This window comes from Strix aluco, chromosome 9 (assembly GCF_031877795.1).
Source record: "Strix aluco isolate bStrAlu1 chromosome 9, bStrAlu1.hap1, whole genome shotgun sequence".
Classification (NCBI taxonomy): domain Eukaryota; kingdom Metazoa; phylum Chordata; class Aves; order Strigiformes; family Strigidae; genus Strix; species Strix aluco.
The window spans coordinates 22,623,771-22,651,245 of record NC_133939.1 but is presented as its reverse complement, the minus strand read 5'-3'; the positions used below and the strand labels follow the sequence as shown (position 1 = coordinate 22,651,245).

The 27,475-nt window shown below is 37.2% G+C and overlaps 1 protein-coding gene and 1 long non-coding RNA gene across 2 annotated transcripts; one reads left to right on the top strand and one right to left on the bottom strand.

Annotated features, from left to right (window-relative positions):
• Positions 1-896: 896 nt before the first annotated feature.
• Positions 897-24,129, bottom strand: CCDC39 (coiled-coil domain 39 molecular ruler complex subunit). The gene is made up of 20 exons (XM_074834205.1): positions 24,019-24,129; positions 23,406-23,525; positions 22,102-22,248; positions 20,903-21,061; positions 19,883-19,975; positions 19,669-19,797; positions 17,777-17,968; positions 16,001-16,104; positions 15,530-15,662; positions 12,086-12,280; positions 11,198-11,362; positions 9,750-9,887; positions 8,223-8,431; positions 6,848-6,971; positions 5,458-5,617; positions 3,833-3,939; positions 2,380-2,520; positions 2,057-2,236; positions 1,734-1,822; positions 897-1,121 (listed from the first exon to the last, which is right to left on the bottom strand). The coding sequence occupies exons 1-20, from the start codon at positions 24,127-24,129 to the stop codon at positions 959-961; spliced, it is 2,859 nt and encodes a 952-aa protein (XP_074690306.1). The 3' UTR covers positions 897-958.
• LOC141927201 (uncharacterized) lies at positions 16,658-27,475 on the top strand. The gene is made up of 3 exons (XR_012624325.1): positions 16,658-16,743; positions 23,168-23,491; positions 27,420-27,475. It is a non-coding gene; the product is annotated as an uncharacterized LOC141927201 (long non-coding RNA).

Sequence of the window (27,475 nt, the reverse complement as noted above, 5' to 3'; positions counted from 1 at the left end):
CTTGATTTTTGTCAATGTTGCTGGGATGTTTCATACTGGTGCCATGGTTATGTATGCTCCTTAAGGGAATGGAATCTTCCAGTGTCTATGAAGGCAGGTGTATTCCATTTTTAAATGCGTCAAACACATTGTCTAAGAAATGTAAAAAAAAAACCCAGCTGAAGTAGAAGAGAGTTTTAAGTGTTTATTGTCTGGGTAAGTTCAAGTGTGGGCCTGTTTCTTGTTTGGGGTTGTTTTTTGTTAGGCATTTGCTTTACAAGTAGCTTGAAGGCAGTGGTTTCATTGCTGTGGAAAAAGTTATTTACAATGAGATCTCCAAAGATGGTTGGCAGAACACACCAAGGAGCTAATACCTGGCAGACTGCACCATAACAGTTGTATTTCAGCTGCAAGTTTTCCAAGTAATTCAACAGACACAGGTCAGTTACAAAAAAAAAAAAAAGGTACTGTGTAATTTTGAATAGAAAAAGTACAGTTTTACTGACTTTAATCATATACTGTCATCTTTCAATTAAGATATGATCTGAGATGACTATTTGATTAATAGTCAAGGTTGAGCTTGAAATGAAGCACGCGTTTTCTTTCCTGGGTTGTTGCAATGTAATCTAAAACTATTTTGACAGCAGTGAAGATACCAGTTTACGAAAATTAATGGCTTTAACATAATTCTCCTTTTCAGTATAAGAGAAGTGAATTAATGGCTTCTGAAGGGTTTTGTGGATCTTTAGTTCTCCAACAGCAAAATGAGGAAGTAATCTAAAGGTTAATTTATTTTATTATATAAAACATGCTTAATATTTCTCCTAGACAATTTATTACATACTGCAGAAGAAAGTTAAAACATACATTTCTGATGGAGATTAATGCTAAGATTGCCAATATACCTTAATAAATACGTTAGAGATTAATCAATTGAGAAGTCTTAACTAGTGTAAAGCTTTAGCTTTCAAAAGATTACTTAAGACCTTTCTTTGCATTTGGAAATAGCGGAGGTGCTAGCTCTGCTGGGTGGCTGTGGACCCACAGCAGCTGCTTCTGCAGGAGTGTTGATAGGGAAGCTCAGATCTATGACTTTGAGTGATAAAGTCTGACTGGAGCCTGAACTTGTGCTTCTGGAGGATCTGAAATACAAAAGTCACTCATCAGTGTGCAGAAATCCCTGAATCCAAAATAGAGCTTCTAATGGTGGCTTACAATAAAGCCACCCAGCAACAGTGTTTATTCTAGGTAAGATCCCCGACAATGATCCTCACAGACATTACCACTAATCGCTTAAGTAACCTGTGGGAATGTTGGATCATAACAGATTCAGCATGTTACATGCACAGTTACTTGAATAATATGTTGACCAGGGGAAAAAAGTATCAGTAAAAGCATGTGTGTCTGTCTTCCCTATTTAATTAGGAAAGGGAGCTCACACAACCCAGTGCAAAATGTGGCTGGAGCTCAAACTTGTGCTTTTATAATGTAAAACCACTTTTTCATTACAGCACAGTTAGCAAAAGTAAATGTAATTGCTCTGTAATTACTATTTTAAATTGATGGATGCTGAAGTAAACTGTGTATGAGAAAAATCTAGTAAACTTAGAGATGGGACATTATAGAGTGTTCAGGAAGTGGAGACAAGATAGAGGAGACCTTGAGGAGTGAGCAATTCTGTCATTTAGGGACTAATTTTGCTGTTTTAAACTTTAACTTAAAAAAAAAACCAAAACCACATTGCTACCACTTACCTGGTAGAAGCTAGTGAGTGTTGTGTTGATGATGATCGAGAACTTTGACTATCACCAGCAGAATTAATTGCAGGAAGCTCTAAATTGGACTAGAAAATTCAAAAAGGAAAAAAAAAGTTGACATAATGGTTGCATAATAGGACTGGGTATATCAGGAGGGTTTATAATCCTTTGTATCTGAAGAGATGTTGAAAGTATATGAACTTCCTGTTTTACTGTAAGTGTAGTTTATTGTTGAATTCAGGAGTTGCCCTTGAAATACACTCATCAGTAGACTAGAGCTATCAATCAAGATTTTGGTGGCAATTAACTGGAAAGCTCACCTGGTGAAAGTACATTTGAAAGGGTGTAGTTAAATCAGGATTTGCTTCTAGAACATCAGCTAGCAATTTGTCGATGGTTCTGTTGAAGTTTTTCAAGTCACGAAGATCAATGTCTCTTTCTTCCTGTGTTTCTGTTTTAGTTTTCTTCAGAGACTGAATTTCTCTGGATAGTCTGGAACACTTTTAACAAATATTTTTAAAGCACTACTGTTAAGAAAATGCAATGCTTTTTCAGAAACCTGCCAAGTCTAAATTCTGTGGTTTTAACCATACTACTGTCTATCACTATAAAGTTAGAAGTTGTCATTAATGAATATACAAACCTGTTTGATAACCCTTTCTAGTTTGGGCTTCTGGTCTTCTATGTCTTTGTTCAGCTGCAAAATAAGAGCTTGTTTTTCCTTCTTTTGCTCTTGGAAGAGGGCCTCCTGCTTCAGTACTATATCAAAATCTTTTTCCATGCTCTGCAAATTCATTTGAACAGCAGTTTTAGTTTATAAAGCAGTTCTCATATCCTTTCACTTTTTGTATTACTGTGTGGAAGTATCTTATTGCTACTGCTTGTTTCTAAATGTAGCTCAAACAATTAATACTAATGATAACTCGAAAGTTTCTGCCTGTCAGACTGTTTAGTGGCTAAATACCTGGATAAAGAGACTGCCAGATAATTTACATACCTTAAAAAAATATTACTTCAAAGGTACAATTAATGAAGTTATAAGTATGTATTTTCAGATGTGCCTCTGAGCAGTGTCTACAAACAATTTGACACAGTATCAACTTACTGGTGCCAGCTATCCCAAGAAAAATAACATTGTTTCCCCTGGGAAGAGACCTGTACCTTTGACTGGAACAAACGCTATCAGCTCCCTTAAGCGTGGCTCTGGTTTTGTTTTTAAAAAAAAGTTAGGAAAGGGTATGCTTTAACACTTCATTATATCCTAGGACTTACTCCCTGATGAAGATATGTCCCTTTTGGATTTCAGAGATGTTATTTCTTAAGGTGCATGTCCTGTGGTGGTAGAATAAGCAGTAGGAATATTTGACATGTAGGCAGTGACTCAGGGCTTAGAATAATCATGTGGGATATAATAAGATCCCTTTGGTTTCTTCTGCTTAAGAAAATTTTAACTAAAATGTCACAATTCAGAGTTAAGTGTTGTTCTTTCTTAAGGGCCAAGTGGGCTTTTTGATAATGAGGGGAACCACAAGTCAGTCCTTGATGTGGAAGCTGAACACAAGCTATGCTTCACCTGCATTTACGGCTCAGCCTGCTAAATTACATCAGCTAGCTTTCTTTAGTTAAATTAATACTGCTTAAACTGAAGTTTAATGCTAGTAAAAGAGAATATGTTATCCTATAAAAATCCTGGGACCTAGATGCCAGAGGACACAAGCTGTGTGGATTTCAATTTCTGCAGTGCTGGACAGGATGATACAATATAGTGGTGTATGCTACACAAAAATACAACTGCTTTCTTGGATGCCAGACCAGGGTCTCTCAGTGTGCATCTGGGATTGTGAAACTTCTAGCTGTATGTGACTAAAAAGCCTAGTTTCATTGTGATTCAAGAAAATTCAAATAAGCACTTAATTTTTGAAAGGAGAGGTAGAGCATTCTCAAAAATTGTATCCATTCATACAAAGCATAGGGTATAAAAGAGAACCGGCAAAAATTTGTCCTAGAATTTCCTGTTTTCAATAGGATGGTTTGTGTGGATTTAGCTACATGCTGCAGCCTTGTCTGTTTGATTAGAGCTTTTGCTTGTATTTTACCTGGAGATTTTCCTGAAGTTCCCTGATCTGTCGTCTTTTGTATCTGTATTTCTCATCAGCAGCCCTTTTCTCCTCCTCTAGTTTCAATTTTTCCTCATATTCCTCACCTGTGGTCTCAAACAAGGAGGCAGCATTAATGCTGGACAAGCAATGTATACGACTCAATTTTCACCTTAAAATAAGTTGAGCTTTAAAGTAACTGCATCACAGAGTACTACTATCTTAGTGCTGGGAGTATTATAGAGACCTCAAGGTTTAAGGGTTATTTTAAATACTCCACTACTAATTCCAGATCACTGTAAAAAAGCAACTGGCTTCATTAGAATGATTTAAGAGCTACTGCTCTCAGAGCCAGCAGAGGGCACAAATGTTAAATAATCAAATATTTTCTAGAATTAAGTTTATGTTATTTCTCATGGTGTTGCTTTTTATAAGCTCAACAAAGAAAGTTCTACTGAAGGAGACCAAGCTTAGGAAGTCTAAGTGGCAAAAGAAACCACAAATGCAGATATTTTCCAGAATTCTGAGGAATTTCCAATATCCAAAAGCTTGTAGTTAGGTAGTCCATATTTTTAAATCTTCTGACATTACACTGAAATGGTGCAGTTCTACTCTTCCTCATCATTTTCCCAAATGACAGGTTACTACTTTTTTCTTCCCCTTCCATGTGAAAATCAGAGATGATGGTGTAGCTAAGGGATTGGTCTTCATCACTAGAGTACATATACCTAAGCTGCCGGTGTAGTTGCTCTGGGTACAGTTTTGTGCTCAAGCTGGCTCAGTTTACCACAAGAAAGTAACAGTGGCACAGGTTGTCCTGCTTCTGTAATTTGAATTAGTAGCTGTGTGTGATGCAGCACTACTAAGAAAGTATTGCTTTTTGTGCAGAGTTTTATCCACTAGACCTGTTGTCCTGGTTTCAGCTGGGACAGTTATTTTACTCCTAGTAGCTGGTACGGTGCTGTTTTGGATTCAGTGTGAGAATAATGTTGATAACACACTGATGTTTTAGCTGTTGATAAGTAGCGCTTATCCAAAGTTTTTAGGATTTTTCGTTTCCCATGCTCTGCCAAGGAGCAGGTGCACAAAGAGTTGGGAGGGAACAGGGCCAGGACAGCTGACCCGAACTACCCAAAGGGATATTCTATTAATTATTAAACTGTTCTTATCTCAACCCACAAGCCCACTGGGAGGGGGGGAGAAGTGAGCAAGCAGCTGGGTGGTGTTTAGCTGCTGGTTGGGGTTAAACCATAACACCTATGTACTTTAGTGGGCACCCCTCCCTCCCGGTAACGACTTTCTTTTCCCCCCAGTAATTGTTTTTATGCTTTGCCTCTTCTGAGTATTTCTATTTATGATTACTCACAAAATTTTTATAGGCTTAGAGATTTTTACATAAATCAGATGGAGGAATGTAAATATTATTTAAGTGCACCTTACTGCACTTTCTTCTGTGCTTATTTTGCTGAACTATTCACAGTAGCATGTGAATTACACTCTGTTTTGCTACTATCAGTTTAGTCTCTGATTCATTTTTTTGTGCCATGGAATTTCCCCACTATATACCTGAGTTATACTCTCCATCCATAACTCACGCAGCAAATAGCAATTTCTATTTTACGTACTTGTCTCAGTGACTTCCTTGAAAGAGTTTCGGTAATTGCTGTTGCAGTTATTAAGTACACACAAAGTGTTTTCCAGAGCTACAATTTCTTTTTCAGCCTTGCAGATCTTTGTGTCTAAAGCATCCCCTTCACGTTGAAGTGCTTCCTTTTCCTGTGCAGCCTGAAAATAAAGCTGATATTTTAGGTGATTGTACCTATACTGCAAATATGAGGACAATTATACAGGAAAAAAAAATCTGCAGTATTTAGGGGTTAAAATCCTAGGTAGCTATGGGGCTTGTCTGTGTTGTCAGGCTTGAGCTGAGATTTGAATAACTAGAAGAAACAGTAGTTTACGGTACTGGAAGTTCTTTGAGGGAGTTCATGTGCATTTCACTGTAGGTATCTCTCCTTACAATTAGCAGCATCCACACTGTGTACAAAGCAGTTCCCAGGCTTTGCACTGCTGATGTGAACTACAGCATATGCTTCACACCTGTTTCCTTTACCCACAAAATCCAGGTAAGACTTGAGATTGTACATTATATAAACCCACTGAGTATTAAAAGTCATCTAGTTCGTCTGGGAATTACTCACATCTGATCAGTGAGATTTAAGAAACACAGCCACCTGGCGAAGGGAAGTGTTTTCTGTAGCCCCTCAGAAAACCTGATAGGGTGAAAAATCTCCATAGTTGTAGAGGGTATACACCCACAGTGACCACAGGGGTTTTACTAAGGGTCTTCTGCTGTGCTGGATCTCACAGTAGCACAAATACCATCATTAAGAAGTCTTACACTTAGGAATGAGAAAAAGATGGACTTGAGAGCCAAGATCACAGCTAGAAGCATTTTGCTTTAGGAAGAAATCAAAGAATTTGTGGAGATCAAAAATAATAGATTCTTGTTCCAGAATCAGGGTACTGCATCATGGACAAAGACTGTTTTGTTTTTTTTTTTTTTTTACTTTTTTTTCCCCAATGAATGATTGATAAGTAAAAGGGGAAAGTTGACATTCTTCAAGGTATAAACGCATTATCATAAAATAAATACCTAAAACCAACTCTGAAGGGTAGAAGAATTTAAGATCATGTGAGACTCTGATAAACTTGTTTTCAGTTTATAGTGGATTACCACATGACCAGGTACTACTTGTGTCTTTATAAAGCAATGAGCCCTGAAGTGAAAATTTTCCAGCTGCTCAAAATTAAGGCTCCACTGCTGTTAGGACTGACACAGATATTCATGTGAAATTGCTGTATCATTTAAATAACCAACAGTGTCAGATAATGTAAAACAATTAGACTGAAAGTAAGCAGTAGGCAGGGATGTTGTCTTAGTTATTCAAATAGAGCCCAGGGAAATCTATAGCTTAAATACTTGAATTATAATGAATTATGTTAATAAAATACCTTAATTACATAGTAGGTATGAGTTTTGTCCTCTTCTCCTTCGGGTGGCATCATGACAACAGTAAGAATTTCGTATCTGCATCTCAGTTTATCAATTTTACTTAGGCGATCTTGAAATTCAGCACTGATTTATTTTGGGAAAAAATAAATGGGTTGAGAAAGTGTTTGTCTGGTAGTGTTCTGTGGGCAGTTCTTGCTATAGCAGTTTAGATGACTGGTGTTATTCCGGCAGCCTGCCCACGTACCAGGAGGCAGGCAGGGCAGCTGTTCTGCTGCTGCTGGTTTTTGTGGCTTTCTGTGTTCTCCCAGCCAGAGTCATCCATTTTTCTGGTTACCTACACTTCTTCTGCAGTTCTAAACTGATTCAAATTTATTTCACATTCCAGATCACTGCATTGTGAGAGGCTGTGCCACAGTCCTCCCCCAAAATTCTTAAAAGTTTGGCATTTAAATCCTACAGCTGCACAAGCTGCCCCCTGCTGATATTACCTTAATATTGCCGCTACTCGATGAGCGTAAGCAACAGTAGGCAACAACCCCAAATCAAATTACATGGAAGTATCAATTAGCTGTGTAATTATCAAAGGAAAAAAGCCACACAGTCTGCACTCTCGGTGAGCAGTTAAGCTTCAGTCACACTAAATCACTCTAATTTCCTATTGTGTGGGGTGTGGTTAGCAGAGGAGGGAATAAAAAGCCTGCCAGATTTCAGCAGTTCAGCTGCTGAAGAGCTGATTTTTGGCTGGATATAGATACTGGGATTTCAGAGCTAAAACTGTCCCAGATACTTTCTACTGATTATTAAAGAAGGGAAAAGTTATTTCACATGTGGTTGCTTTATAAAGGGGTACATATGTAATTCAGAAGATTAAATTTTGTTATATAGGACACATAATGGAGAGCTCATTTGTTAAAAAAACAAACAAGCATGAGTCAAAGAAATTACAGTTTTATCAAGCAGTTGGGAGTAAACCCTCTTTAAAAGCAACTTTTCTGTTTTAAATATTTTGTCATACCTCCAGATAACAATTTCACATTTCCTGATTATTTTGAGAAATGCAGGCTCACACACATGACATTTACTCTACAAAGATGTCTGCAGCTGAGGTTTCCTCTCAGTACTGTAGAGGATCTTCACTAACAGTATGAACAGTAATCTCTCTATCACCAAGGGGTTAAAGCTGTAGGCTGGATTTCAGAGAAGGGATCTCTTGCTAGCTTCAACTGTCTCAGTACAGAACTCTGAGGAAAATTCATTTCATCTTCAATTTCTCTAATTGTTGAAATTGGGTAAAATGCTTCTATTTTGCAGTAAGCCCCCATATAAAATGTACTCAGTAAAAGTTACAAGTTTAATTTCTATAAGAATATTTACCTTATGCGTTGCCGTTCCTGATCCACAAGTCTTATCTGGGAATCCAGCATTGCCTTATGAATCTTAATTTCCTCAGTTCTTTCTGCTATGGCTTTCTTTAACTCCAATTTTTGTTTTTCCAGTGTTAGAACTTTCTCTGTCTTACTGCACAGAGTATCGTGAAGACGGTTCAGTTCTAGTTTTAAGAGATTATCTTCGACCATCATCTCCTAATAAATGCCAAAAAGGTCTCAAAATAAGAAAGCTTTTTTAATTAAGATTATTTATAACAGTTAATAAGGTAATTTTTTTATAACGCATCCATCACCTTATCTTTATTTTATATACAACCGTAAGACTCATTTTGCTCTGCATTTAAAATGTTCCAAGTTTCTCATTTGCTAACAGTTGGTGAGTGCAATAGGGGTAGTTTCCTGAATGGTTTTACACAAATTCATCAGACTTTCTAATTCAGACGGAGTTATGTGTTGTTAGACTTTTCCATCTACAACTTACTTTCAGTTCAGGTGGTTTCAAAGAAATTAAATAGACCTTACGAGGAACTTTCTGAAGCAGTTAATATCTCACTTGAACCATTATAGCTGTCTCGGAATATGTTCTAGATTCTTAAATCTACAAGTCCTGTCATTATATGAGCAAATTTATAGATACCAAAATTTATGAAAAGCAGCAAGTGGTGAACTTCATTAGCATGCAAACATTTTGAATCATTTTTTAAAAATCTCTTATGGATCCCAAGCTCTATACCATTTTTTCTCTGAGTTGTTTTATGTCATCGGCTTCTTTCTTCTGTTCCCTTGAGTTTCATCCCAAAAGAAAAGTTCCAGGTTGAGAGAGTTTTCATTGAGGAGCAAGTGCACCAGTTAAGTCGATAGCAAAACTCTTTCCCCTATATTGTTCTACTATTTTAGTGCGTCCTTTGGGAAAGCTAGAGCTTACTGTGGGAAAAAATATGCAATAATTAGAGGATTGGGAACAGTTTTTTCCTTTTATCAAAATATGGGGAGAAGGACCTCCATTTTATTTCTAATTCCTTAAACTGGAATATAGATAGATCCAAACCATCTGCTGGAAAAAATCTTGCAATTTAATAACAAAACTGAGCCAAACTCATTAGTTGGCATCACAGAGTGTGAATAAAAATTCAGTGCTAGGTTAAGATGTCCTTGAACAGTAAATACATTTTCTATTTTAAAGGCACTTGTTTCTCAGAAAAAACCCAACACTGGCCAGGTGGCTATTGCAGTATAAGTATTGTGATTAAATTGATAACCCAAACAAACTTTGCTGTATACAGAGGAGAAGCAACACTTTCACTAGTAAGGTAATAGTGATGAAAATTATTTCAAAGTTTGGGAAGAAAGGTGTAAATCAAGAAACTACAAAGATGATTCTGATGGATATAACGATGTAGCACTGTGGGAGGCAGACAACAGCCTTCAGATCAAGTCATAAGTTTATGTGTTTTAAAAAAAACAAACAAACAAAGATGTCCTGTATTAGTAGAGTTGCAGAATAATACTGTACCTGCTTAATGGCTTTAGTTTTTTTTAACTCCTGATCTGATCTCTCGTTGAAAAGATTTAGTTCATTTATCTTGATCATCATACCACTTGTTTCTTCTCCTGTCTTATCCATTGCTCTCTTGATGAAATGAACATCACTCTGTTTCCAAATAAGTTTAATTTATTTCAGTGAATGTATGTCGCAACAAAAGCTACCAGTTAATTTTAAATGAGATATTTTTAAGTCTTGGAACCAGGAACCATCATCGTCTTGTGTCCATATGCTTCTCTGCAAACGGTGCCTACAGCATTGCAGTCCTCATGCAGAGTGCTGTTGCAATATTAATGTTATTGCTTGTTTTATTTGGAGTGTAGTAATTGTTATTTATACAATATAGATCTTTCAGCCAATAGGGCAATTCTAATATAATTGTATCTTTTGGTCTAGACAAAAAAATGTCCTGGTGTGTCTGACCATGACTTTGATATTCATAGTTCGTCTTCATAAAACCATCTGTCTTTGATAATACTTCAGAGTATGAAAAAATTCCTGGAGGTGTGTTTCAATGTTTGATTATACTTATTGCTCAAATTTTGCCTCTCTTCAAAATGGAAGTGTGGGCAACAGTTGCCCAACATTAAATCTTGTTATTGCATGGGTCTCCAGTTAAAGGGAGCAGTTTCTTCCCCTCACTAAATTGATCAATTTTTTTCTTAACTATCACTTTGAGAAACCAGTTGTGATGCTTTATTAAAAAATCTTTTGACTTTGTATGGTTTCTCTTTGAAAAGGGGTTTCTAGAAGTGCTAAAATATAGCTGAATATTAAACAAATACCTTTCTTAAAAAAAGAAATTATAAATTGGCTACGGAATAACTGACTGGTTCATATCTACAAGAAAGGTAAGTGCATTTTTAGAGAATTAATGATGGTCACTGGATAGTGGAGAACCAGAGAACAATCATGTATATGCAGAATTCTCACATGGGAATAAAGACAGAAAAATAGGATTTCTGAATTACGTATCAGGATAGGGTCAACTAACTCCAATACTTTCCCTTCAATTCAGTAATGTTACTCTGTACAATTTCAAATGCAAATGTACTTATTTTATGAAAAATATCAAAATAGTAGCATCACAGAATAACATTCTCCTATTTCAGCATGGTCCTAACGATAAACTCTGACATTAGCAAGCAGTCAGTCACATCTTTAAATGAAGTGTGAGCTTGCTTTTCCAACGTTTCAGTGCTTGTCTTCATGCTAAGGTGTCTCAGTTGTGCAGTAAAGACCTATTTTTCTGGAAGGTATAGGGAACATAAGAACTTTTCCACAGGGGTTACATAAAGTTCAGATATCTTTTAATCTTCTAATCTAAGACCAAGTTATTAATTAGTAAAACCTAATCTACTTAATTCACTGAGGTTTCTAGGTGTTACACAGTAAACCTGATGTTTTAAGGAAGTTACCTGAAGTTTCTTGTGCTGCGCATGTAAAACATCATATGTATTTTTCTTTTCTTCTAAAGTTTTCTTAAGTTCAGCAACTTTTGCTTCCAAAACTTGTTTTTCATCTGCATTAACCTCCCCTTCTAACCGTGACAGCCGTCTCTGTACTTGCTGAATATAAAAATCCTGTTAAAATAATTTTTAGAAGAATTAATAGTCTGAGATAAGCAATTACAGCTTTCCTGGAAAACTAAAACACCGGATATAAACTTGGATATAAATGTTGGCTTTAGGACAGTCACCCAATTAAGCTATTGTTTTTATAATAATTTATGGCTTATAGACCTCATTAGCAAAATATTCTCAGATGACTGATGTGCAGTGATGGTTCAGGGGTAATCTTCTAAAAGAGTAACAAAGCATACTCAGCACAGCCTGCTGTAGGGAGGCTTACAGTGGAGTTGCCATCTTGCTGTTACCAGTGGATGCTGATATAAAAGAACAAATTTTCAAAGTGGTGCATAGGAAATGTGCACAAAATCCAATTAGTAAATAACAGGATTTTGGCATGTACCTCTTGTATTGCTTTAAAAATTTACCCTGAGGTGTCTGTGGTTCAGAGGGATCAAAGTAAAGAACTGATTTGAGAAGTTAGTGGGAAAAGCAGCAGATCCAAAAAATAATGAAATACACAAGTGCATAATGTAGCTGATACTATAGCAAGTTTCAGTTATTTCAATTTTATCCATATATCTAGAGACAGAAATAAATGCAGACTTCAAATTGTACTGCATGGCATTTCCAAAATGGTAAGATGTTGACAAAGGTCACAGAACTCAAGCAATTTACTCTCATTAGACCCAAGAAACATAGTGTCAATCATAGTATGAAAGTATGTTAACGTTTTACCTGGTTATATAGTAATTCTTGTTGTTTTAATACATCTGCATCAAGTCTGTGAAGTTGACTCTTAAGATTTTTAAGTGATGTTCTACTTCCCTCAATTTCCGCTAGAACACACTTCTCCTTATCCTTCTGCACCTTTAACTCTTGAGTCTTCTTGAAAAGCAGTTCTTTTAACTCATTCGTTTCTGTTTCTTTTTCCTGGTGACAAATCATTAAGAAGTAATTAATCACATCAGAAGGAATTTCTGAGGAATTACTTGCTTTTATTAACCATATACAGGAAGATTAAAAAATTTCAATGCTATATCCATTCATACAAACATGGAATTTCACAGGTCTTCAAAATGGTTGGCAAGAAAAGTCTTTGACTTAAAGAGAAAGTAATCTTTTTCTTTTTTTTTTACTTGGATCCTGCTCTACTATTACATGACCTTTTTATTCCATTATGGGAATGCTACTCTTTTCAGCCTTTCAGAATTCCTGTCATCCTTTCAAAAAAACCCTCTGTATTGCTTCCAGTATATGTGAATATTTGGAGAAATATAATAGAAGGTGGTTTATTAAAACTTGTAACTCTGTGTGTATGCAATGTACATATGTGTGTTTATATTAAGTTGAAATAATTTTGTTTGAAAAATTAATTATACATTTTAAAATCACGTTCTTATTCTCAGAGATAAATTGCAATTAGCACCTAAATCAGTGCAGGAAATGAGGTTTTAGTAGGGTCTGTTATAGTAAGACAATGCTGAACATTTCAGGTTATCTGAAATGTACTGAAAATGACAAAATGGAGATTGTTTTCTTTTTATAACCCTACCAAGGAAAACAACTTTATTCTTTCACTCCCTTCTTCCACCCCCGCACCCGAATAACCAAAAGACCTTCCAGAGCTCAGGCTTTGCTAGTTTCCTGTAAGGTACATCTCTAAAACGAGTGATGTGGCATCACAATCCTGTTCTGAAACACTCATTTACATTTAGCTCAAGCCTGGGACAGAGTTTGAAGATGCACATTTAAATTAGTATTGCAAAACACCTTAGAATTCACTTTTCTACATTGATTAAAAATGTGCTTATTCTTGGTTTTTTATGTATACATTGTGAAATTTGCTTGTGAACCATCTTGCTGGCTTTAATAACAGTGAAAGATCACGCCTTCTCTAAGAGTTCATAATCACATTCTACCAAACAGAATTTTTTTGTAGTTGAACTTGCTGTAAATGCAATTCCAAATCTAAAACTCAGGAAGTGAAAAACAGATGTAAGTTTAATATGAGATCGTCATGGCCTGTAGCATTTTACACTGCTGTCAGTGGGCTTTGGATCATGCCTGAACAAAGGAATTTAATTTCAGAAGTAAACTCTTTTTATGCATGTGCCCAAGTCTGAGCTGTATTTCTGAAGCTAATGACAATGAATTCATCCACTAAAAGTGGGTCACGATTTGACCTTCATTTTGTAGTCTTTCTTGCATATCTAAATTAATTTATTTCATAAAATTGTTTTTCTCCCTTTAAGTGAGGTTGTTAATAGAGATAAGATATTCAGTAAGCTTCACTGTGCAACAGTGTTTTGCCACAGATTGAAGAGGGAGAAGTATCACAGAACTGAAGCACAAAATGGTGACATTTCATCCACATTGTTCCTGTAAATATCTCTTCACAGTAAATTAATAGATGCAGCAAATAGCCCTGTGTGTCTAATGGTGATGGAAAGCACGCTTCTGACTAATACATTACAGACATTGTTCAAGAACAGTTCATCCTAGTTAAAATATTAGCCTGAAGCTGTCGAGCTGCCAAGCTCAATGTCATCTTAGGTTATCCGCCACAGATGCAAGTAGAGAAACCCTGCTAATGGTTTAGCCACCCTGGTAACAGTCTTAAGGAGAAGCAAATAAGGTTTTCATTTTAATGAAATGTTGTATCATTACAGCTTGTTTTCAAATTATCTGAAAAAGTAAAACAGTAAGTAAGGCCTGTAATTTAAGAAACTCTCTGTAAAGGAAAGACATCCACCTCTCTAGTTTCTGTATGTATATTTAAAATGTACAGTTAATGCCTGTGGAGTTAAGAAGTTTGAAAAATAACACTCAATCTACTGCAAGGGATTATTTCACATCCATGCTATGGGAAACACAAATAGGAAAAAAAGAGTATACAGTGGTATGCACAGATACAGCTTTGTTGTCACTTGTATGGGAACACCTGCTGTCACATTCTTTACTGTAGCATGACCAGGTTAAATTAAAGCTTCAGCATATCCAATACTCAATTGTCCAGCATAATGTAAAAAAAAAATATTTGTATCAAGTTCAGTCAGAAGCTAAGTAGTAAAATGCTTTAAAAGAGTTAGTAGCAAAATGACAAAACAGTAGAAATGTTTTCTGAAATGTGGGAAAGTTCAGGTGATTGCATGACAACATTGCATTTATTCCAAAGCCCTTTGCAGTTCATCTGATGATAATGAATTGGGATATTTTTATTCCTATACTGAATTTGTAGCATAAGAAGTGGGTTTTGAATTCTAAAAAAAGTATTATTAGACATGTTAAAAAAAGTCACCATATTACAGCTTGTACGTGCCACTTCCCAGATCAAAATCTTTATCATCGTGAAAATGAAATCTAAAGTGAGACAGTAATTATTTATTAGTCCACAGAAAGGTAGATGTATCAGAGTATCATGTAGTAGAATTAAAATAATGAAGAGGAGACTAGGCCAGCTAAATCTGATTAAAAGACTTCAAAATCTGTTTTAATCCCAGTTTGCCAAAATCATAGCTCTTTAGAGGTTTATAAATTTTGGTGGTGTTTTACTAAAGCCGAGTGTTCAGTGGTAATCTTACTGAAAAGTCATTTTGACAAGATTCTCACTCTTTAGCAACTTCATTGATAGGAAACCGGTAGAAGTTCAAGGACCCTCACTCCTCAGCAGCCCATGAAACAGAATGTTTAGAGACAGCTCCCAAAAGGCTAAGCAAAATACAAGATTTTCAAATTTTTCAGTGTTGTAACAAAGCAGAAGCAAAACATTGCTACATTTTTATAAAAAAGCCTTGCCACATTCCAGTAAATAACTTATACTTCAAGCAAGCCAGGAAGTTGTAAGTAGCTTTTAGCTGATGTCAGAGGTAAATGCCCCGTTCAGCACACTGAGGCAGACAGGATACTGGTTTTCTATCTGATCTGTACAATGGCAGTCCCAGTATCCTATGTTAATATATGGGGACACCATCTTCTGAATTACTAGGACCGCTTGTTTTGCTTGAGTTTTCCCAACATAGATACTGATGTATCTATATGCATCTTACTTCATTGTGTGATGAAATAGCTACATGTCATATTAATACTTACATTCCATTTTAATCCATAAATGTTTGTTCTAGATAGAGTTTGCAAATTCAAATGAATCCTTGTTTGCAGAAACCATGAAAAACATTTTACCTTGACAATTTTTTCTTCTTCCTTTAGTATTTCTTCCATCCTCAAAGCTTTGTCCTCTGAACTAAGTGTCTCCTCAGTCACAAGCTTCAGCTTATTGGAAAGACTTGCATTTTTTTCATTAAGAAAGCTTAATCTAAACAAAATTACACGATTTAACAAGTTAAACGTATGTTGCATATACAACACTGCCAAACCCAAGCAGCATACCTTACTGAGCAGTTGCCTAATAAAGCAGGCTGAATTTGAACGTATGATAACCCAGACCCTAACTCATTTTTTCACACCCTTTAAAAACAAGGATTACCAGGAGTATTTCCTAAATTGCCCCATGCCAGAAACTATTCAGGACATGAAGTAACAAGAAGGTTGGAGGCTTTAATCGTCAACATTGTTGAAGGTTCTTTGCTAGCTCAAGGATTTGATTATATTACTAATCCTTACAAATGATAGTTTTAAAGCTCTGTTTCTTACCTGGCTTGTTTTTTCTGAATTTCTCTCTTCAGATTGGTTACTTGTGTTCTCAAAGACTCCAGATCAGAAGCAGTTCTGTCCACAGTGGATTTCAAAGCATCCAGCTAATAAATTACAAAATGGAGCAATCAAGCTCTTATTTACTTTGGTATATGTCAGGATATTTAAAATTGTAAGGGACCTATTTTTTGGAAAGTATTCCGTTTCTTTTTAACAATGTTTTCCAAATGAGAAGTGCTGCAAATTCTGAGGTGCTGTAAATCAGCAAGCTAGTAAACTCAATAGACTAATGTACATAATCTGAACACTGGGACAAAATACTTAAGAATACAGAATGAATTATGAAGGTGCGGTGGGCTGCAATTCTTGTCTAACAGCATCTGTATAAATGGAACCATGGTTTTATAGAGCACAGCTGACTGATGCGGTTCTTTGTGAACATGGATACCTTTACATATCTAATAAATATTTCTAATTCAAACTTTGTTGGGTACATAAAATGATCTGGATTAAGATAATGGAACACCGTGAAAAAAATACACATTTAATTTGGTAAAAAATACATGACAGCATGCACTCATTAAACAGGATAGGAATACTTTATAATCCGTAGCTCATTAGTGTTCACAGTATCACTTAACAGTGTAATTGTCTTCTCTTTCACAGATGAAGAAACCTGATCAAGGGTATATAGAGCAGGTCTGTACCAGAATGAGAAACTGTGAGGTCACAACAGTTGAACTGTAAGTCTGTTTCTTTCCTTGTTTCTCACTTGCATGCCACAGATGTTCTAACTCCTAACAATGGGAGATTGTTCTCATTATCACATTATGTAGTATTAATTATTTAAAGCTTCAAGCAAGAGTCTCACAGTTTAGAGATGAAAACCTACCAATTCTGTGAACCCTCAAGTTTGCATGAATTATAGGGTAATCTAATAGCCTACACCTTGTTTGAGCTACCTACAGTTTAATAAGGATATCAGTTTATGAACCACCTGCTACAGAAAAACTATCCAAAGTTAAGGCAACAGCAGATGCAGGTTGTTGGTTTTTTTCCTTACATTGCCAAGCTTGCTGAGTAGCCCAGTGTCACCATTTTCTTGTTAAAATTTACACAATACAAGTGTATTCCTTCTCAGTAGAGCCATGAGACTTGAATTATCTCTTAGAAATACTTCTACAGGCATTTAAGTAATTCAGCAGTGCAGCTCATTCCTAGCTTTAAGTGCAGATTAAATATAAGTAACAGAGTAAGTATGGACAGCATTAAGCGTGGCTTGTTCACAGGGCAGCCCTATCCTACTGCCTCTTGATTAGAAAGCCATGTGAAAGTGTTGGGTTTTTTTTCGCCAAGAACTGTAATCAGGTTAAAAGGGTCATCAGCACTCACTTCTGAGAGCACGTGATAGAAATTGTTTGAAATCTGGAAGAGATTTCTCTCATCTTTATACAATACTGCTGTCTATGTATGCTAAAGGCAAGACACGCCTCCTTCTGAAGCATCTAATAGTATTCCACCATTTAAGAGAAAACTCATCCATTTTATACCAACACAACAGAGAATACAAACTAATCTCTTCACCACTATCAATGACAGGATTAAATTGAGGGTTCAGATCCCAGTAATCATGAGTAGACTGAGAAGAGCAGACATTTTGTTGAATTATTAAGAGTCTAGTATAAAACCAGAGAAAAGCAAATGCTATTCCTGTCCTTCCTCCATGTAGTCATAAGTTATAGTTTGTCCTTTTCTGAGCTGTTTGGTCATCCTTACCTCATCCTGCAGCTGAACTCTGTAAGTATCCTGAGCCTGATACTCATTTCGGAGGCTGGTAGCTTCCCGTTCAGCAGAAGAAATTTTCCTTTCATATTCCGTATTATTAAGAGTTTCATTTACCAAAAAGGAAGTCTTCTCTTTCAGCACAATTTCTTTCTTTCTAATCTCCTGTTTTATCTCTGTTATTAGCTATCAGGATAAAAACATTTTAGACTTGCTTGCATTAGTTAAGATGTTGTTAGATTAATAAAGGGTACAACCAGAAGACAGACTTGCTATTAAGACTACTCTTTACATGAGACAGCCTAGTTACCACATCATTCTTAAATTACTTTATTCCACTAATACATCACAACACCAAATACCACAATTGTTTTGGACTGGAAACTTCCAAAATATTCCAATAATGTCAAAAAAACATGACACTATAAAGTTGTATGAATTAAAATAAATTTTTGATTGACTGAACAGGGGAAAAAAAAAAGCTATGAGAACAAAACTTCAGATTGACTTGAAATGAAGGAAATGCAAGAGGAAAATTGCCAACAGTAGTGGTGCTTACTTTAGCTGACAGATTTATAGCTACTGAGTGAAAATTGTGTATTTTGAAAGGTTAAGTAAAATATTAGCTACTGGGAAAATTATACTGTAGTTCTAATGTAAAAAAAAAAATCTGTTTACAAAAGCATCAGTAGGACTATTCCATGGACTACTAATATATGGAAAGTTGGCCAGAGCTGGGGTTTTTTTGGTCACTGTTGGGGTTTCTTTAATATCTGTTTGTTGTTTGTTATTTGCAGGAATGTTCTGACCTGAAATACTTTGAAATCCAAAATATTTCAGCTAAATTAGACCATTATATTTTCTGTTTGGTAATATTTCTTCTGGTTTGTCATTTTCTATTATTACCTGTTTAAACCATGTTTCTGCTCAGGGTCAACCTAATATCCACATGTGCAACATAACAAAGCTGATATTTTTTCAGCAGGAAATACCAGCAGAGCTAAGGATTTAGGTAGACCCTTCTTGTACATGCAATTATTCTTCCCCCCCTTCAAAAAAGCCATTGTTACTTTGGAATCCACATATATACATTTTTTCTCTACACCGATCCTTCAAGCTTTTTCTGGTGCATCTGTCCTATTGCCCTGCAGAAGTTTTCTGAGGAGTTCACCTTTCTCCTGACAAAGCCAGGATAAAATATATTTTATTTGTACCTCTTGCCATTGTACCATCTGTGCATAAGACACTGACAAAACCGATGAACACTATACATTTTAGAAATTAATACTAACTCATAATGCCCAACAGGGTAAGAGTGCTGTTGCTTCTCCCCATTTGCAGAATGTACTTAAGGAACAAGTTTTAACCTTATTGTGATTATTTATCATAATTCTGACATAAATGTTAGTCATGCATTTGTTCACAGAGGTAGTAATATTAATTCTTTCAATAACAAATATTCTATTTTCTTTTTTATATTGCATCTCAGAGACAGAATCCCTTCCTTGCAGTTGACTGTCCTTACACTCTAAGAAACAATACCCCATTTTGTTGCTTCTTAAATTCTTAGAACACAGAAAAGAAGATACTGAAACTGGCATGCTCTGCATTTTCCAACAACCTTAAGATTGAAAATTAAACCCTGCATAGTATCAAGCAGAGCACCATTACTTACACTGAGAGATACTGCTTTCAAAATAAATTCTGACTCATTTCAGTAATATCTGAACTTTGAAACACCTTAATAAAATAGAAGTAAACACAAAGAGGACAGTGAACATCTGAAAGACCCAATCACTCTATATGCGACTGGCAAAGTTCCTATCAATATCATAGATACAAAAGTAGGCTGATACACTGATATGAATCAGTTACAACAGTTTTACCAAAGCACAATGATCAATCTGTTGATCTCTCTTCTGCATCTGTTGTATTGCATTCTCCCACTGCCTGATGACTTCTTGCCTCTCCTCATGAACTCTACGAAAATCTTCAGCTGTCTTGTCAAGCTCTATCTGTTTAAAAGAAAGCACCCCCATGATTTCTGATTTTTAAAAATCCATATATAACAAGGTATCTTCAAGAACCTTAAGCACAAACCTGAGCTGTTATAGTTTCTGTAAACTCATGATCAAGAGCTCTGCGCTTCTGATTTGCTTGCATAGTCAACTTTTCTACTTGAAGGGTTAATGCCTAAAATGAAAGGATATGAAAATATAATGTATTTGAAAGCACATATATGATGTCTTATAAATTCTTAAAGCTCTGCTACAATTAGGGGTGGAATTACTGAGGCATCAATTTTATTGTGGATTAGAAAACAACTGAGAATCTTGCCTCCCAGATTTTGGGTCATACAAGAGGCCATAATCTTTCATCAGCCCTTGGGACCAGACCGAAGCTAGGCCAAAGTAACCCTCCACCACGTATAATTGTGTACATGGTGTCCTCAGCATCAGCTATTTCACTTCACTCTTCTCACTACGCTGTGTGACTTGCTAATGTAAATGATATCACTGAGATGTGTAAACTGAAGTTTTTGCATTAAGTATTTAATGAGTAAAAATCAATTTCTTCTCCCTGTATTTAAAGGTTCAAAAGCATATTAACCAGAGATGTTTATCTCTAAATGAATATTATACTTGAGAACTAAAAGTCTTCTGAGCTTGTGATGGAGTGTTTATACCATCTTTCATTATTCTAGGCAGCTTCACTGAATAGCCATACTTTGTTTCCGGTAATATTAACAAATTCAGTTCTAATGGGAAAATCTACACTATTTGTCCATATCTGGCATGCATTTTCATTAAATTCCTCTGTTTTCTAGGCTTTATTATCTATTTGTGCACTTTCTCAGAAAAATTCAGACTTAAATTTTACCCAGATGAACAAATTAATGTCTTCAATTATGCCTTTCACCTTTTGTAAAACTTGTTCTCTCTGACCTTCAGAATGAGCCTCATATGGAATTGCACTATTATGCTAAGTGGAAAACAGTTTAAAAGCGCCATTGTACAAAATCTTGTCTCAGTCTTACCTGACCTGATAACAAAACAAAATCTTCAAATGCTAAAATGATTCTCTCTTTTGTTTCTGAAAATTGGTGTCATCACTACTTACTCCTAGTTTCCCTTCATCTTGTTGTGCATACTTCTGGATTGCAATAGCATCATTATCTTTACGATTTGATTCCTTTATCCAGCTTTCCAGAACTTCCCCATCACAGTTCATCTGTCGTTTTAAGTTTTCCAACTTCTTAGTTGTTTTATTTATAATACTCTAATAAAATTAGAGATAAATTAAAGGGTGAATATTTAATGTCTAACATTTTCTTTGAATAGTAATTGAAACAACTAGTTCAAGCTACTTTAACAAGTTTACACACATCTTGTCAACAGAATTGCTAGTTTTCCTTTTTGTTATTTGTGTATCATACTTGAGGAATGCTAACACACATCCTGGTCTTAAAGAAGAAACAAGACAGTGAGTTGCCACAAAACTATAATGCAAATAATTTTAAAAAGAAAAGTCAGCCTCTGGCGAGATACACCTGAATGTGGGATATTTATTCTACACAATAAACTGATCTGAGGTATCATAGGGTAAAGTTTCTCCCTCATACACTAAGGTCCAGTTCTTAGACCCTTATCCTGCATAGCGATTTACAAATGGCCCTATGTGACTGTGAAGTGACCCTGACACAAATATGAGAGAATCTGGATCCAGCTGAATAGCAAGGATAGCTTCATCCTGCTACCCAGTCTGAGAGACTGGAGATTACACACAGGCATAATGAAAAGAAAGAGAGCAAATTAAAAAATAAACAAACATAATTTAAGTTATTCACAGACAGACAGTTCCATTAAACAGACAAACACCTGTAATTAGATAGCATTAAATTACTATTTTTTTTTTTAAATGTAAAGCAAGTTTTTGATGTCAAAATCATGCCCCAAGTTTATTTCATGGGGGAAGATTTGCCACCGACAATTTAATTTTTAAACCATAAAGAAAATACCTGTGAGAATTAACAAGATAGTGATATGGACATGTGGCTGTGTATCTGACATTAAGAACTGAAGTATTTTAGTATCTAGTTAACATTTTCTAAGTCTTGACCAGTCTATGCAAGGAGATCCTCAGTCATTTTACCTGCCTACACAGGGAAAAGCATATCCAGATCATTTATTATAGTTTACAAGTTTTAATTATAATTAGCTATTCTTGACATACCATTTTTTCTGCAAGTGAAAGTGAGCACAAGTCATAAAAATCTAACTGCAGTATGTGTGTTCTCTTACAAAAATTTTAAGCCTTACTTCTTGACTGTTTTTCTTTTCTTTTAAGGAAACTATCTCATCTTCCAGTCGTTTAATCTCACTTTTGAGATGTCCAAGTTCTCTCTCTGCGAGGGCTTTAAAGTGTTGTTCAGTTTCAATTTCATTCTCTCTGGCTTTGTAAAGAGACTAGAGAATAATACAGTTCAGCATTTTACAATAAACAAAAGGCATATGTCAACAAAACCCCCTTTTTTTTTACATACAACCAAATCCAAAGTCAGAGATGGTATGATTTTGTCACATAAATACTGGAATTTTCAGAGAAACTTTATTGTTTGGATTTTAGTATCTCAAATATATGTATTCTAATATATATACACACATCCACTGTATTGTATCAGATATTCACTTTTATAGCCCTAAAAACTCAATTCAAAGATTTTCACCCAAGATTCAGAATCTTAATCTTTCAACATCAAAATCTTAGTCTCTTGGTCACCAGCAGCTTTATGTCAAAGTTCAGGAGGCAGAGCAAAAGAAATAATTCTATTGTTTCATGCTGAGACAGACCACCACCAGGCTGGCCCATAGCAGTATCTCTATATTCTAATCTTTCTGACAAAAGTTGTTTAACAGTTTGGGGTTTTTTATCTTGTATAATAAAAAATCTACTACTTACTAGGATCTTCTCCTAAATAGAGAATAGTACATGATGTCTCCTTCATGTGCAAATTAAAACTTGAATCTAGCCCCCCAAAATTAAAAAGTTGTTCAGCAGGGAAGTTTCTTAAGACTTTTTCACCGAGGATATTTTACCTGGAAGGCGTGCAGCTTTGACTCAGAACTCTTTTAGAAGTCTTAAACCACCCATTTTGGCCAATTAACTCTGAGTATAAGCAAAGACTTACCCCTTAACCACCTCACTTCATTTTTCAAGTCCATGAATTAACTCCTTACAACTAACTCTTGACCATTATAAAGATTATAAATTTGTTTTTCCCTTACACTGATGTTTTACTTTCCTTGACCGATTTTTTTCTTATCATCTATAAAAGTCCCCATTCATAAAGAATTCTAAAATACATCCTTCTTGTCTTTCTTGTAGGTACAGTCTGTTGTTGATCTTGGATTGTCTTTTTCATCTTGGATGGTCTTTTTAATGACCATCAAATCATACCACCAAGCTACACGGTTTAACTTTTGTTTCCTGTGGAAGTCCTGGAATAAAGTCCTGACAAATCTCTTAACAAAGCTGGCAAAGTATCTGGGGATACCAGCCACAGAAGGATACCCAGGTTACGCATCTGCCCGATAACATGGATCTACTGGTGGCAGCGATTTACCTGAGTGAAGCCCAACTCCTGTCTTACGTTTTTCAAATGAGATGTCATTGCTTCTGTACGCTCTTCAAAGTTGGTCAACTCATTTTGTAGGTTTACTTTTTCTTTTTGCATCTTCTGCAGCTATTTAAGAATTAGAATTGTCAAGTAACTATTTTTAGTTGAGCACTTATTTCCTGCAACTACTTAAAAAATATAGGCATTGCAATTACTAATTAGAAAACGTCAGAAGCACGCACTACGTTCCTCCCGAGCAGCGAAATGAGCGATTGCAGAAGAAAATCCCGAGCTCTGCGGAGGGAAGGGGCAGCCTCCCGCTTGGCGAACGGCCCCGCCGCGGAGCGAGGGGCGGCGGGAGGCCCGGGGCGGCCCCCGCCGGCAGAGGGGACGGGCAGGGAGGGCCCCGCTCCCCGCTTCCCCCCGCGGAACTCAAGGGTTTTTCCTCCCTCTCTCCCCGGGCGCCCCGCGCCCTGAGGCGGGCGGGGAGGGGCAGGGCGGCGGCCCCCTCGGAGCTGAGGGGCCGGCCCGATGGCTCCGCGCCCCGGGCGGCAGCGGGGGAGCCCTCCAGGGGGTGAGGCGGATCCCTCTCCCTCCCCAGCCGCAGCCCCGCGCTCACTTCGTCCTCCAGTGCCTTGTTCTCCGCGTTGGCCACGGGCACGGCGTAGCCATCGTCCCAGCGGAGCTCGGCCAGCACTGAGGCGGTGGAGCGGCTCCCCACGCTGTCCATGGCGGCAGGCAAAGCGGAACGGCGGCAGGGCCGGGCGTCGCCGGTGGCCTTAGCAACGGCGAGCCCGCGGCGACCGACCGACCGGGGCGTGGCTGAGGTGGGACCTGCCTCCCGGCCGGCCCGGCGCGGCCCGGTCCTTCCCGCCCGTTGGCGGCCTCACCCCGGGAGGAGCCGCGGCCTGGCGTGACCTGGGGACATTGAATTTGGACATATCTGGTCTCGGTGCCTACGTGAACTCATACGTAGGGCGGCTGTTAGCCCTGGGGTTACTCGACCTTGCCCGCAGTGGCCTGTAACGGTGCTGAAGAGAAGGCATCAGGCCCAGTGCCAGGCTGGTATTGCCTCGAGGCTACGGCTCGGTGACCTCCCCGCCAGCCCTGCCCGAGTCACAGCTGCGTCCCCTCTGGGGTCCGAGCCGCAGGGTAGCTCACCTGCTGCCGATAACACCTAACGGCAGATTTCTGACAGGGCACGTGGTTCGCATCCTGTTTCTGAACAGGCCTCTGGCCTTACCCCCCAACGACTGACAGCTGGGTTTCCAGAGCCAAAGATTGCATTCAGGTGACCACAAACACTAATGCTCTATCCTTTATAAACTTGGCTGTTACCTTTTTGAACCCACCTGTACTTCTAGGTTGCAAATCATCCTCTGCCATTTTGTTCCATCAGTCATAGATGGAGAAAGGCACCCTAGTCTTGGCAGGAAGTGTAGTCTTACTGCAGAAACCCTCTGTGGTGATTATTTGCCCTGGTTGTCTGGTTGAAACATCTGAAAAGATATTAAAGGAATCAAAGCATGATTAAAAAGTGCCTGAACAAAACAGCAATAAGCACTGACAAATGGTTGGGAGGTGGTTTGGAGGAGCAAGGAATTTGCACAGGTTTGTTATAAAACATGGGCCTCTGTCATAGTAGCAACACTGACCATAGCAGGAGACATTGATCTTGCTAGATCCCTGCGTGTGTTATGGAATAACATTTTCAGAGAATAAAAGACTCCTGAAGAACGGTGAAAGTCAGGCCTGATGAGGATACACCAAAAGGGGTACTTGCAGTATTGCACAGACTATTGCTGGTCTTCAATTGTTGGTCACTTCACTGATCGTCCCCCTGAGAAAAGTCTCAAGTTATTCTTAAAAGTATTGAAAGAAAAAAGAACAGTATGAGAAGGCAACCTAGTCTCTTAAAAATAGAGGAATGGTACAGGGCTGAATAATATTTTTGAAGAAGCAAGCTTGGCAGTCCTGCTAACCATCAGGAAAATGTAGCTCAAGACAGTAATTGGCAGCAAGCAGCCTCCTGTCACCTTCCTGTTTGCCCTCTGTGCTGTATGAAGTTGTGATGGCCAAAGTCCTCTCTTTTGATGTCCTTGCATACACTTTTACAGCATGCAGCTCAGTGATTATGTCCATCTGATTGTGAGAATGATGTGCAGAGCACAGTTTGTGTCTTCCAGAGGAAGGTGGAATGATTTGACCTACATTACCAGAGTGGACAAGGCAAAGATGGTCATCTGCAGGAGGGTAAAAGATAGCTGAGATATGTGGCCATTAAGAAGAATAATTTCTATAGGCAGAAAAATCAGGCTTTGTAAGGTATATGTATTCTTGATTCTAGTATATGTGGAGGAGACTTCTAGAAAATTGACATGTAGACAGCTGGCTTTTCAAAATGAATTCTTAGGACCAGCAGCTCTCGGCATTGATCAGTGCAGAGGAGATGCATTGGTGTGATAACAAAGCAGAAGCTTCAGCTGTTTGGAAGGTGTCAGGTGAAAGGGCTGCCTGCTAAGTACTGTGCTTTTTGACCCACTGGAGGGTAGCGTGCCAAGAGCTAGGTATTGCAGAGTGCAGTTAGGTGACCTGCCTGAATGAAAAGGTTGGATTCCAAAGACACTACAAGCTACTAGAAAGACTGCAGAGACTACAGTGGCACATCACTGTGTACATATTAGGGGCCCCTTCCTTTCCTACCCAAAATGAGAACCTCCTTTTACTCACTGTTTGTGAAAAATAAATGCAACTCGCCTTGCAGGGATTTTAAATTAACATCTGTAATGCAATGTGGCATTGCAGTGATGAGCACCTGATAATCTCATGTTATCCCAGCAGAGCTTGTGTGTTAAATAACATTTGAGACCAGATCGTGCCTGAGAAGAAGAAAGCAAATTATTAGATAGCTGTTTGTTATTAGGTGAACGCTCAGTCCTATTCACTAAGACAGGCATACACTGGAAAAATGGTAATTTATAATCATGTACCATAATGCATACATGCAAGAAACCAAATTAAATCAATCTTGATGCAGTTATTTAAAACATGTACTGAACTTTTGAATTTTTGTAATCATAAGTGTTCTGTTCGTATGTTTTTGTGAGTACAGTATTTATACATAGTGCTTGAAAAGTATAAAGTGTTGTATGACTAAAGAGTATTATTTCACAATTTTCATGGAAATTCTACACCGCTTGGTTTCTCTTGCCTGATCCTGACTAAACAAATCTCCATGATATGCTTTTGTTTGTATGGCTTTTCCCTGTGTATGGCTTTTGCCTGTGCTAATATATTCTGTAAATGCATAAACGCTTGACAGACATGCTAATCCAGCAGATGGTGCTGCATGTCTGTGTATTTCAGGGGCTTTTTTGGGTTTTTTTTAAGAACAGCAGTTATCGACTCCTCAGTTAAAAGGGAAAATATAATTCCTATTCTTAAAAATATATATATACACACAGAAGGGCTTTTTTCTAAATTATGTGTGTTATTTTTAAAGCTGTTAGAGAAACAAAAGTAATTGTAACATGATAAACTATTTTCCTCTGTTAACATCCTTTTGGATTGAATTTTCAATTACGTAGACCACTGTGCCCATTTGTTCAAATTACATAAATGTAAAATCACTGTTTCTGGCCTTTAAAGGACTTATGGCTCCTCTTGTGCCTGTTTAAAAAAAAAAAAATCATTTTTTGTTTGTTTGTTTATGCCCAAGCTCTTTAAATTATTATCTGTGTGAAAATAAAGATTTCAATTATGATTTGCTTTCTAACAAATGATACTTTTGTTATCTAAAATACAGGAAAACATTTTTTTCCTGACTGTATGTCTAAGCCATTTACTGAAAAAAAGACTCATTTAAAGGGTTATTTCATTATTTATAACTAACCCAGTGTAGCCAGTTAGTGTCATTTAATCACTGTTTATAATAAATTTCCCATGTGAACCTTTTCCTCTGTAAGTCGCAGGGTGTTTGATAATGGGATGTAATGGGACACATTGTATCTTTTCTTTCAGATGGGTGCACTAAGACTGCCAACACAATGGAAGAAGCAAAAATGGGAAGAGAGATT

Excerpts from the sequence above, each read along its gene's own strand:
- CCDC39 (XM_074834205.1), bottom strand. The coding sequence starts at position 24,129 with ATGGACAGCGTGGGGAGCCGCTCCACCGCCTCAGTGCTGGCCGAGCTC. Across the intron at positions 5,618-6,847 it reads ATACCTACTATGTAATTAAG|GCTGCACAGGAAAAGGAAGC; the intron begins GTATTTTATTAA and ends CTTTATTTTCAG. Across the intron at positions 1,122-1,733 it reads CACTCACTAGCTTCTACCAG|ATCCTCCAGAAGCACAAGTT; the intron begins GTAAGTGGTAGC and ends TTTGTATTTCAG.